Raw genomic sequence first — 13,368 nt, 5'->3', positions numbered from 1 at the left:
GGTTTTTATTTTGATCTTTCGTCGTCATGTAGTATGTATAATACGACAACCTTGGGATAAATCACATCGAGATGGGGTTTTCTTCACGAAAGCAGTTTATTCAGCTCGTTTTCCTATAAGTAGGCAGGTGTGAAAATCTGCCGTTTCCATTCATCGTGTTGTTATCGCTGGCTCGATGTTTCTACCTCAGGTTTTAATTTTGTTTGTCTGCTTATTACATAGATAAATACCAGTAAGTAAAATAAATTCTTCTCTCTCTATAGCCTTGATGCTAATTTGTTTCTGCTTCGACATTGGCTCTCACTCACGCCCATCATTCACCCGTGAAGGAGGAAACAACATAAATTCGAAATAGTTATAATAGTTAATACCAATTGTTGAGTTGGAAATTTTGATTTCGAGAATTGAAAACTTAAGTAGTAGTAACGGAGCACAAATACCATGGTTTTTAAGATCAGGATATAGAAACCGATAAAAAAGAGAATAAAATAATGCTATTTTCGTAGGTAATCACCAAACACAAATTCGTACATTTTGAGACAAACTTATAAGCAGTAGGGGCGCCACGTCCTCACATTGTTTTGTCTTTCAGTCTCGAACTTTTAATTCATAGTTTAATTCCAGCTCTATGATCGGAGAAGAAGATGGTTTATCGTCAGCCTGTAAAAGGGAAGAAAATATTTATGAATATACATTTGAATTCATATTTGTTTTGCTTCATGTCTACCACAATCGCACAATTATATTCGGCGAGCATCCGCTACAATGAAAATGTGCTGAGAAATACAGTTTCTTCGATCCATACTTCAAAGATTATTTGAATGCTAGTGGACGCATGAATAACAACACAAAGAGGTTCTCGTAATACAATGAGATACAACAGAAATGATCGTGAAAGATGCACACCGATAAAGTAAAGAGAAACAAGAGTAGAGCTGTAGAGCTTGAAGGTCTTAAATCCAGAATAGTTTTGATGATATAGACCACCAAGTGAATGTTGCTAAGTTATCAGCAGAGGCTCTAAGAGTAGCGTAGGTATATTATATTTTGCATGCAATCGCTAAAATAAAAATATCCAAAGATTTACAGATATTGCGACCCATACTAATTAGAATGCACATAATGTTGCTAAATGACAAACTGAAAAATAAATTTGTGAAAAAAAACTCCGTCGGCGCATTAACCAACTACATCACAGAACAGGTAACGATTCTGCGGAATAGAAAGCCAAACTCCGAGCGCACACCATGAATACTCCCTTTTTAACAAATCCATCGCTCTTTCGGCTTAGATGCCAATCCACAACACACTCGCGTTTATGCCCACATTAACTACAAGTGAGAGCGAATTGTTTTTATGAACCCGAGACTTATTCTCGCACTCCGCATACCTAGCCATCCGAGTAGTCTGTGTTGCTGGTGTCTAATTTAGTATGCGTCGAGAGCTCGGCGCGGTCACACTTTCGACGATCAACTGCGCCGATGCGACGCAAGCTAGGGTACAATGATATATGTTGCCCTCGATTCCTCGAGGTATCCCTGCAGAAATTCCATGGGGAATTTCTGGACAAATCCCTCCAGGAAACCCTGAATAACTTTCCGGGAGATTCCCAGAAGAAGTTCCTGGAGGAATCCATGACGGAATCGCTGGAGGAATTCCGGGATATGCTTGAGGAATTCCTGAAGAAATTTCTTGGAGGAATCCTTGAAGCAGTTCCTGGAGGAATCCCTGAAAGAGTTTCTGGAGAAATTCCTGAAGGAGTTCCTGGAGAAATCACTGAGAGTTTCTAGAGAAATCCGTGAACGATTTTGGATAATCCCTGAAAGAGAACCTGAAAAAAAAATCTCGAAGGAATCCCAAATGTAATCCATGAAGGAGTTCCTGGACTGGAGAATTTCCTGAAAAAAAGTTCTTGGAAGAATTCTTGGAGGAGTTTCTAGAGGGATCCCTGAAAGGATTTCAGGAAGAATTTCTTAAAGTATTCCAAGAGAAATCTTCGAAGAAATACTTCGAAAAAATCTGGAAAAACCTCTGCAGGACCTGCTGGAGTAATCCCTGAAGAAACATCTAGCGAAAATCTTGAATGGCCGCCAGGAGCAGTGTTTGATCTCGCATCAGACTCCGGCGTCGTCGTTGGCTGTTCAGCGTGCTAGCAGCGCAGTATTGAAATAGTCTGCAACAGCCCATTTACTATTGTGTTGTTTCTTATTCATACCTAGAAGTAAATGCCTAGAGCCACGGTAGGCATGGTAAAGCGTGCTGCCGTGCGCTCTGTTGCTTTATACTGTCCGTACTGCTTCCCCTATAAAAGGGAAGCCCCAAAATGTATTGATTGTTAGTGTGCTACAGGGTGCGGCAGGAAAAAATGCGAAAAGTTCAAGGCACTATTACACGCTAAATATTGGATATATATAACTATTTTTTCATGACAGTGTATCAGTCAATGTCTATATTCAAGCTGTCCAAAATAAAAATTAACATATTTGAAGTTTAATATGTGATAATGTAAGCCTAATAAGCGGGTATCAATAAACTGCGCGCCCAATGGTCATTAAACAAATTAACTATAACAGTAACAAAATAGCTTTAATTCGATGAACAACCAGACCACACTGATCCAGAGACATGTAGTTTCACATACTAGATAAAATAAGTACATATATTTGATGATATTGTAGAGAAAATTAAAAATTTTGCTTTATCAGATACGAATTTTAGCGACCTGTGTGCTTTTCTGCGGTTTGAAAATTTTGATTGTCTTCAGATTCAGGCACCACCCTGAAAAGGTTAGTGACCAAAATGGGAAAATTTTTAATTCACTTTTCAGAAAACTAGCCTATTAGAGATCATGGAACGTTGAAACATAGGTTGGTTAAAGTCAAATAGACGAAAATGAGGTTTGAAGTTGAAAAACACTTTCGCATTTTTTCCTGCCGCATACTGTATATCATATCACCGCCGTGTGGAGCACTGCCACACGGTGGTGCGAATAAACGTTAGTAATTTGAGTCTGCGTACTTCTTCCTCGTCGTCTGGAGTCTCGTCGGTTAATAAAAGTACACAGCGTAGGGCCGTAAAGACATCCTGGCCGAAACAAGCAGATTTTCTAGAGGAATTCCTGATAAACCTCCTGAATTAATCCCTGAAGAAATTACAGCAGGAATCCTTGAATGAAAACATCATTGAGCAATTCCTAAAACTCTTGAAGAAACCCCTGACCATGTTCCTAGATGAATCCCTACAGGAATTTACCGCTGACGAAACTGATGGAGCAATGCCTGAATAAATTCCTGGAAGAATCTCTGTAGAACTTTTTGAATGAATTTCTGAATAAACCCCAGAAGAAACATCTGGCGGAGCTTCTAAATGAAACCCTGAAAGAACTCATGAATGAACGCCTTCCTGAAGAATTAGCAGATTTTATTTTGGAGAAGTCCCACTTTACGGACAACCATTTTTTCACTGCACGTAGCCAGCAAATTTGATGAAGCTTTTATGAATTGTATGCCCCTACTTTGGGTTTCGCTTGGAGCTTGCAGTTCTATGGACACCGACGTTTCTTTCAGTGCAAATTTCAAGCAATTTCTCGTATACTCTGGCGTATCAATTCTCCGTTCTTTGGTTTGTCCGGCAATCGAGTCAAGGGACAGTTCAAACCATGCCCGACAAAGAATTTCATTTTCCATATGTGTCCAATTTTTTGCCTCGCGGCTTCGATGCACCCATTGCAGATTGTTGGGCTCGGACAACCGAAAGGAAATAAACTCAAACCTAAACGAAGGGCGGAACCATGGTATCAAAGACTAGATGCACGTTCCAGTCCAGATATTTGCTATGATGTGCAAAGTTAGTACCGCTGGGGGCCATCCCTCTACCTACAGCGAAATCACTAGTCTCAAGCCGTTGTCATTGGTAGCGAAATGAAGGCTCTCCTTACCAATGATGAGACGGAAAAAGTCCTCTCTTAATCCCTAGTGGGAGGCCTTGTTTTGGTAGGTGAAGCAAATGCATATGGTTATACTTGTTTTAATTATGGAATATGTAAAAAGTTTCACTTACCTTTCTTTCCTACTTCATGAGATCGATCGTGACCAGCACCAGGCAACCCAGGGTCCAGCTGAAGATCAGCAGCAGCCAAAAATTGCCCTTGAACGGACTACGGAAATCGTTAACAATTCCGCGTCCGATCATGCTATCGCAAAGGCGTCTCGCCGAGAACACCAGAAAAATCGGAATCAAATACTGGATTCCGGTTCCGGCGTAGCACCCGGTGAAGCCCACCAGCGAGATAACGCTCTCGGTGAAGAAGCACACAATGATCGGCGGTAGGATGGCCAACAGCGGGAAAAACACCCGCCGCAGGAAGAAGTTGTACGACTCCAGCTGGGTCGTGTCCAGGAAGAGCGTCTGCAGATTACTGCGCAGCGTTATGGCAATGATGGGGAAGCTGGTGGACAGGGTGAATACCGGGAATAGGGCCAGGAAGTACTCGATACCCTTGAGGAAGATGCTGTCCTGATCCGAGTTGGGCACAAAGTTCAGCGTGTACAGGTCCTTGATGTCACTGAAGGCGAAAATTCCGGTCAGAGCCAACGACAGGTAGAATCCGCAAATCAGCAGATAGTCCATCGATATGAGCGACTTCAGGCGACGCTTGTTCGAGATCGGAGTCAGCAGACTGGGCAGTGAGTGGTGGCACATGAACGAATAGATACAGGTACCGATGAGGTACGGTATCCCATTCACGTCGGCGCGTTTCGGCACAATTGGCGGATCGTTTTGATGTCCGAACAGCCGATGAATGGCTATGCTGATCATAACGGAGAAGGCCAACCACCGGAACATGACCGTTATCAGCTGCAAATACTTAGTTTTCTGCACGTTGAAGAAGACGAATGGCCCAAGAATGCAAATGAACACCACCAGGCATAGTCGGTAGATGTCGAATCGGGACAAAACACTGTCCTCCCAGCAGCGGAGAGTAAGATCGTCGCTGTCTGTTGCATTGGCTGAATGATTGTAGGCGCTGAAATTGAACAGATTTTGTGTGAGTTGGCTCGAAACAAGACCTAGATCTGAATCTCCCACTTACCACAAAACATCTCTTAAGCTTTTGGCCACAGCAGCCGAATAGATGCTCAAATCCCCATACAAGTAAACGGCCAAGCAGAAATAGAACAGAAACCGCCCTATCCGTCCGAAGAACAAATTTGCCATCTCGCCCAGTTCGATTTTGTTCGACAGACTGTAATACTGGTTCCGGCAGTACATTATATTCAGCGGGGTCTGCTCGATGCTGGCATCAGTCACCTCGCCACCATCCGACGCCGCAAGTAAGGGTTCCGTCATAGTTTCCACATTGCTGTCCTCATCGTGTTCCAGCACCCGATCCCGCTTGATGAACTGCAACCGCTTCCAGTTCTGGATGGCGTTGGCGCAAGCCATTGTTTCAATCACGAACGTCACCGTCATGTAACTGGCAAAGGCCAGCACAACGATCAGGACCGATCCCAGCACCCATCCTGCGTGACTGAACGCCGACGGGAGGGTCAGTGCTCCCGTACCCACTATGAGATTAAAGATGAACACGAAACCGATCTGCGGGCGAATAGGAAAGATACGTCTGATGAATCATCCTAGCTAGTAGACTTCCACTTCGCGCTTCCTTCGCTCGCTGATGGTTCATTGTTTGTGAAACGACAGCAGAAAAATGAGCTGAACAATGTCCCACTTACCCAGGTCGGATATTCCTCTTGTGCGATGCGATTAGGCATATCATCCACAGTTTGCTCCACTCATTGGCAACTATCGTACACTGTCTGCCGAATCAACTGGTAGGAATGCAAATATGCTGTTTGTTCGATAAACTGGCGACGAAAATGATAATAATTTTTACTGTTTGTGTACACACATCAGAGAAAGGAATACAAAACACCAGCGCAAAAGCTAGGCGTAGAGTGACGATTCTCTGCTGCAGCTGATGCGAAGCAAGCAAAACAAAGGTCTCCCCAACAGAAAGTGGGTGGGTGGAAGGAAAGTCAGTCGACCTGCCAGCCAAAGAAAAAAAAGAAGTTATCTGTCAGATTCTGTCGGAGTTGAGAAAAAAAAATTACTAGTTGGTTATCCCTCGGTCTCGGTCGATATCTGGGGCAAGTGGATTCTGTATAGGAGTATAGGGCTCTGCACGAAAGTTACTCCCTCTCTTTCGCTCTTATTAAGATTTTGTAAACAACAAGGCCAAGAAACTTTAAAATCCCATACAAAATCAAAACAGTGCAGTGCCCTATAGTGGTAATCACGTTCAAATCGTCCCCTTAATGCTAGAACTAGGTAACTGGTTTTGCGAAATCGCAAGAAGTTTGTTTATATCTGAACGTACACCACAATAAACAAAAGTTTGTCAATTGAAACTACAAAAACACATATTAATTTACCTTTTAAGACCAACACAAAGTTTGTTTTATTGCAGGATAAGTTTAACCGGCAGTTTTTACCCGTACTTTCCAAAACGAGTTACCTAGTTCTAGCATTAAGGGGACGAAATGTATGCGTGCCTTTTTTGTAGATGTAATTGTGAAACTGCGAGGAAAACATTTGCACTCCTACCCCGGATGTTAGATTGATCACTATTTACCCGTTTTACCCAATTCGATTGGGTAATATTTGCATATGAAATCTGAATAGCCTTTGAATTGGCGTGCAGTTTTGTGTGAGGAAAAACTCGCGCTAGTGTTCGTGTGTTAAAATGTCACTTATCTCTATTAAAATTAAAAATTTCTGGCGTTCGATTTGAATAGGCCGCAATGTTTGCTGTGATTCCTATGCAGATTCAACCTATTCAAATCGACCACCAGATTTCAAAATTAGAATCGTCGCCCAAAAATTAGTCGAAATCTAGGGGCAACCCGCATAATCACGAACTGTAAATGTAGCGTTTCTCATTCTGTAGATGACTATTAACAACTGTCGTTTAACCATTTTTTAAACTGTCCGAGACAACAGTAAGCTAACCATACCACGTACAGATTTGCCAGTCTGACAAATGGTAATCCGCCAAATTACAGTATGTGCAATAGGCGGTTAAGATAGGTTACCATAAAAAATCGCTTGTTTTCTCGAACAAATTTTTCGCAAAACAGTAAAGAATATGGTCAATTTATTATCCAGTTTTCAGACAATCCACTGCATGGCAAATAGTGAGAGAGCGGTAAAACATTAAATATGAAAGAAATCCGTGCACTGCCCGCATAGTGAAATACAATTTGTATTACAGTCCGCACAGTATGTCTCCTTTATCTGTTACTGTTACTGTACCACGAACAGGTGCTTTCCTGTTGCAACTATGAATCTCGAAACATTCGACTGTAAAGAACGGTTTATGTAGCGCATTTCAAGTTGTAACAGCATATCATATTGTACAGAAATGGTACAATAGTATATGGATGAAAACTCGGGAGACATGGTGGCAACATAGAATGACCTTTTCTCAAACGGTTTGTGATTTTATTTGCGCAACACACTTACACTTGTGCATTTCACTGTATGCCACTTAAATTCAACAGTTTGCCAAATAGTAGCTTTCATTGGTATCTGTACCGCAATCGACCATTGCAGTTTGCAGTTAGTAGAAAAATAAATACAATCTTTCTCCCACAAACTTGGTGAACAAACTGGAAAATTTCCTCGGTAAAGCGAGTTCGACGCGCTCGAAACGGTCTGGATGAAATAAGGGTAAGTTTACATGACTTATAAATTTGTTTTTCGAGCTACATATATAATAACGGATGCAAATTGTATTGCAGAATTCCTAAAGTCAACTGCATACAGGAACCTGATCCGGCCTGACTGTACGACTACTAGGGGTTCCACAAAACGGAGTGCGGAGGATTTGTCTTGCTGCGGGCAGAAATTCAGTGTTTCATGGGATTAAAAATTCGCTCCCACCGGAAGAAGGTCCAGAGTTTGTTTTAATCGCCACAGGTGCTGACTCCAGATAGGGCGTTGAAATTGTTAATAAAAAAATCCGATGAACACCTCCCTTTTTTTTATTTTTAAACGGTTCAAATATAGCAGAACCATATATCATAAGCTTAAAATACCATGAAAGACCATAAATCAATAATAACCCATACAGTGCACGGATTTCTTTCAGATTTAATGTTTTACCGCTCTCTCACTATTTGCCATGCAGTGGATTGTCTGAAAACTGGATAATAAATTGACCATATTCTTTACTGTTTTGCGAAAAATTTGTTCGAGAAAACAAGCGATTTTTTATGGTAACCTATCTTAACCGCCTATTGCACATACTGTAATTTGGCGGATTACCATTTGTCAGACTGGCAAATCTGTACGTGGTATGGTTAGCTTACTGTTGTCTCGGACAGTTTAAAAAATGGTTAAACGACAGTTGTTAATAGTCATCTACAGAATGAGAAACGCTACATTTACAGTTCGTGATTATGCGGGTGTATGGGTTATTATTGATTTATGGTCTTTCATGGTATTTTAAGCTTATGATATATGGTTCTGCTATATTTGAACCGTTTAAAAATAAAAAAAAAGGGGTTAGGTGTTCATCGGATTTTTTTATTAACAATTTCAACGCCCTATCTGGAGTCAGCACCTGTGGCGATTAAAACAAACTCTGGACCTTCTTCCGGTGGGAGCGAATTTTTAATCCCATGAAACACTGAATTTCTGCCCGCAGCAAGACAAATCCTCCGCACTCCGTTTTGTGGAACCCCTAGTAGTCGTACAGTCAGGCCGGATCAGGTTCCTGTATGCAGTTGACTTTAGGAATTCTGCAATACAATTTGCATCCGTTATTATATATGTAGCTCGAAAAACAAATTTATAAGTCATGTAAACTTACCCTTATTTCATCCAGACCGTTTCGAGCGCGTCGAACTCGCTTTACCGAGGAAATTTTCCAGTTTGTTCACCAAGTTTGTGGGAGAAAGATTGTATTTATTTTTCTACTAACTGCAAACTGCAATGGTCGATTGCGGTACAGATACCAATGAAAGCTACTATTTGGCAAACTGTTGAATTTAAGTGGCATACAGTGAAATGCACAAGTGTAAGTGTGTTGCGCAAATAAAATCACAAACCGTTTGAGAAAAGGTCATTCTATGTTGCCACCATGTCTCCCGAGTTTTCATCCATATACTATTGTACCATTTCTGTACAATATGATATGCTGTTACAACTTGAAATGCGCTACATAAACCGTTCTTTACAGTCGAATGTTTCGAGATTCATAGTTGCAACAGGAAAGCACCTGTTCGTGGTACAGTAACAGTAACAGATAAAGGAGACATACTGTGCGGACTGTAATACAAATTGTATTTCACTATGCGGGAAGACACTGTGTAAACAAGAGCAACTCTGAGAACCCGGATAAAAACTAACCATAGGGTGTTTGGTGAAAACCATTCCTGCACCATACAGTGTACCAGCTACAATAAAGTGTATTGTAATGAAATGGTTCGCTAAAAGCTTTGTACATTGTAGCTACTATACATTTACATTCGATTTTTATGTAACAATATATCATACTGTTTTTCTTACGTTTAAACCATTCACTTTTCCGAAACATTTTTTCGAGAATTTTTAATTATTTATTCAGTTTTAGATTTTTTCCGTGCTTTGTTTTGTTGATGTTTGTGACTTTTTTTTATTCAAATGAAAGAAAATTTGTCTGAATGATTTGTCTTTATTTAAGAGAGTTTCAGCCCTTGTCTGGTTCGTTTCTATTCAAGTCTCTATTCTAAAAAAGGAATGGAAAGAGAAAAAAAGTGAAGAAGTTGAAACTTCAATTTGAATAGTCAATAAAATGTTTAAATCAGTGGTAAACCAGATGTCCTAAGAACTGCAGATGCAAAAAATATGGTGGTCTAGGTATGTAGAGTGCGATGAGAGGAATAAGAATGTAGGTCAATCCGGAAAGACGCAGGTCAGATTACCGTAAATCAGTGGATGAGTTCAACACTATTCTTTCTGTATTTGCATTTAGGGGAGTTTTCTTCTCTCATATGAATTTGCCTTTGACCAAAATCTGCGGGTTCGCTGTTCAACCTAACTTATATTTGAACCGAACTTGACAGTTTTCTCATGAGTTGTTATGTATTTCAAACTTTAGTCAAACTGGCGCCTCAATATTGCAATAACGGTTAAGCACGCTGTAATGATACAGTAGACGTTCGATAACTGCAACATGTTTACGTTTCAGTTAGCGATCAAAATTCGATAACTATTTACAACGTCAGATAGCCGTTAACAACCCATCAATTGACGTTAAATGAACGAAAAATTCATTCGATTGTTCATTTGGGCTAACTTGGCGCACCGTTTTGACGGATAGCGGTGCGATAACTGCAAATTTGTTGCACTTACCGGACTTGCAGTTAAAAAGCATTGCAGTTAAACCGTTTGCACCGACCGAACGTCTACTGTACTTATGTACCTCGTCACCCACTTCATGCAACTACATTAGTGGTCTAATAATGCTTAGCGCGCTCGGCATAGTTCCATCATGCCGCTCAAAGTGTTGCCACAAATAATGCTTAGTTTGCGAAACCCGGTTATCTGCCTGGTGGGGCATGGGAGCCTAAGCTTCTACTGTTAATGCAATCAGAGACTACTCAGACTTAGACGTAGGCGATCCAATATATGAAGGGTTATCCAAAACGCTCTGGAGAATTCCCAAAGCGCATTCTCATAATGCTAGTAAGCCTAAGTAGAGATGGTCGGGTTTCAGATTTTACAGACCCGAACCCGACCCGTACCCGAACAATTGTTACGATACTTAACAACCCATACTATACGGGTTTGTAAAAATCTTATTTACAATTTACTGTATTGTATTTTTTACGAATAATCAGACTGTCGCGACGAAATTGAAATCGCCCCAAAATCGTACTTATCTGTCATCCCCGACAGCTTTTCGGTTCCTTCCCAAGATTCAGGCGAAATCAGCGTGGTTTGTTGTGAAAACAAGATCAGCTGGTGGTTGCCGAACAATAAGGATGAACGTAAACATCGGATGTCCAGCTGATTTTGATGTGTAAACATGATCAGCTGGTAGACCAAGAACAATGAGAGAAAAGAGTAAACATTGAGACGGTCGGCGAAATCTGTCATTAGATCGGGCGAATTGCTAAAGAGCAGCAAAAGAGAGCGACAGCGAAATCGAAAGCGAAATCGGAGAACGACGAAATTTATTGCACTGAAGTCTAAGTGGATAAACAAATCGCAATATGGTGTTCTACATAACATTTTATTGTTTTTGTATTTTTATTTTTACAGTGGTTTCTATTGTAAAAATATGGTTTTAAATAGTACTGTTACAATACAACGTTCGGTTTTTCTACTGTATTTTTTATTCGGGTAATAGTATGAAAGTCGACTATTTTGCCTTCAGCCGTTTTATAGATATAATTTTCACTTCTAGTAAACAATTTCATCATACCGCACTTAAATTGCATTTTCCTGTGCCAGAGAAGCAGAAACAACACATTAAGATTCTTGTTTAATATTTTAACATGTTATGTGTGGTTTGTTATTCTTGGTTTTCGTCATTTTCAAAAGTAGCGCTTGCCGCTTTGAATCTAACAGTACCACCCGGACCAAAATTTTTAGGTACGCTGACGTTGTTCGGCAGCTGTCAAGAAGCTCCCGGGTTATGATTATGCAACGATCTCTTCGATATTTGAACGCGTGTTTTAAGCAAAAATATACTCCGCCAAATATTTCAATGTCAGTACCGTAAGAAACCCCCACTAGCTGCGCCAGGGGCTGCGCTTGCTTCAGTAAAATCAGGAAGAGTTGATCTTGATGCTGCAGCTAAGAAATCCAGCGCTTTGGGTCCTCATTCTGGTTACGCCTCCCATTAGACACAGCTAGGAAGGAAATTGCAGCTTTCGAGCTTCAAAAACATTCCATACTTGATTCCATATCCGTTGCATTTTTTTCCAAAGTATTGAGAAAAGTTGTTTTCGTTCTTCATTTTCTTTCTCCCCCAGAAAAAAATAAAATAAAAAAGTGTTGCCAGTTTGATGACAGCCAGTGTCATAAATGTGCCGGCGAGTGTGTCGGGCACTTTGTGCCGAGTTTCCCACCCCCTGGCGCGGTCCAACGTATTCCACTGCATTTTTATGTAGATGACGTGACAGAGGGGAAGGTTAGTCTATAAAGAAACCCCAAAAATCGATGGACGTAATGAGCCATTTTACTAAGTGACAACAATGTTGATGATGATATTGATTCACGGGTTTGGACGCTACCTCCTGTCAAAATTTCATTCATAAAATTGACTCGTAAAATGGACTATATTGAAAATGAATCTTTTCCTGACGGACAAATAAACAACTCCGACAGATGCAAAACGAACGCTTCCAGCCTTTTCAGCTTTAAAAAATTCAGCCTTTAGACTGACATCGCGGTATGCTGTCAGTCGAAACCGTATACCCATTTTTAGGCCCGCAGAGCTACAAGTACACTGAGAAAAAATTCTACTCAGTCGAAGAGTAACGACAACTCAGTTTCGTCGACCGCGAAGAGTTGGCGCAAACTGAGTAAGCTCGCTTGATGACAATGAGGTGCTTTTACTCAGTTGGTCGCGTTTACTATCGGTTACTCATTTTTGAGTAAAGATTGAGCGAATCGATGCACTGAGAAAAAATTCTACTCAGTCGAAGAGTAACGACAACTCAGTTTCGTCGACCGCGAAGAGTTGGCGCAAACTGAGTAAGCTCGCTTGATGACAATGAGGTGCTTTTACTCAGTTGGTCGCGTTTACTATCGGTTACTCATTTTTGAGTAAAGATTGAGCGAATCGATGCATCGATTCGCTCAATCTTTACTCAAAAATGAGTAACCGATAGTAAACGCGACCAACTGAGTAAAAGCACCTCATTGTCATCAAGCGAGCTTACTCAGTTTGCGCCAACTCTTCGCGGTCGACGAAACTGAGTTGTCGTTACTCTTCGACTGAGTAGAATTTTTTCTCAGTGCATCGATTCGCTCAATCTTTACTCAAAAATGAGTAACCGATAGTAAACGCGACCAACTGAGTAAAAGCACCTCATTGTCATCAACACCGAGAAAAATTTCTACTCAATGACTGAGTTGGCCTTACTCAGAAATCGAAAAATCCTTTGTTTTCTTACTCAGTTTCGGCTAAAAGTGGGACAACCCATTGGCAATGGGTTGTCCCACTTTTAACGGAAACTGAGTAAGAAAACAAAGGATTTTTCGATTTCTGAGTAAGGCCAACTCAGCCTCTGAGTTGAAATTTTTCCCTGTGAAGCGAGCTTACTCAGTTTGCGCCAACTCTTCGCGGTCGACGAAACTGAGTTGTCGTTA

General features: G+C 40.9%; 2 protein-coding genes across 2 annotated transcripts in view; one reads left to right on the top strand and one right to left on the bottom strand.

Annotated features, from left to right (window-relative positions):
* LOC115256313 (protein ultraspiracle) overlaps nucleotides 1–13,368 on the top strand; it is a 474,548-nt gene that overhangs the window by 312,562 nt on the left and 148,618 nt on the right. The window lies entirely within an intron of this gene.
* Nucleotides 507–6,018, bottom strand: LOC109411036 (transmembrane protein 104 homolog). The gene is made up of 4 exons (XM_019684477.3): nucleotides 5,736–6,018; nucleotides 5,093–5,598; nucleotides 4,060–5,026; nucleotides 507–660 (listed from the first exon to the last, which is right to left on the bottom strand). Exons 1-3 carry the CDS (start codon nucleotides 5,772–5,774, stop codon nucleotides 4,069–4,071), a joined length of 1,503 nt encoding a protein of 500 aa, XP_019540022.3. The 5' UTR covers nucleotides 5,775–6,018; the 3' UTR covers nucleotides 507–660; nucleotides 4,060–4,068.

The sequence above is a fragment of the Aedes albopictus genome, chromosome 3 (genome assembly GCF_035046485.1).
Source record: "Aedes albopictus strain Foshan chromosome 3, AalbF5, whole genome shotgun sequence".
NCBI classification, from domain to species: domain Eukaryota; kingdom Metazoa; phylum Arthropoda; class Insecta; order Diptera; family Culicidae; genus Aedes; species Aedes albopictus.
This window is presented reverse-complemented; position numbering and strand designations above follow the sequence as displayed.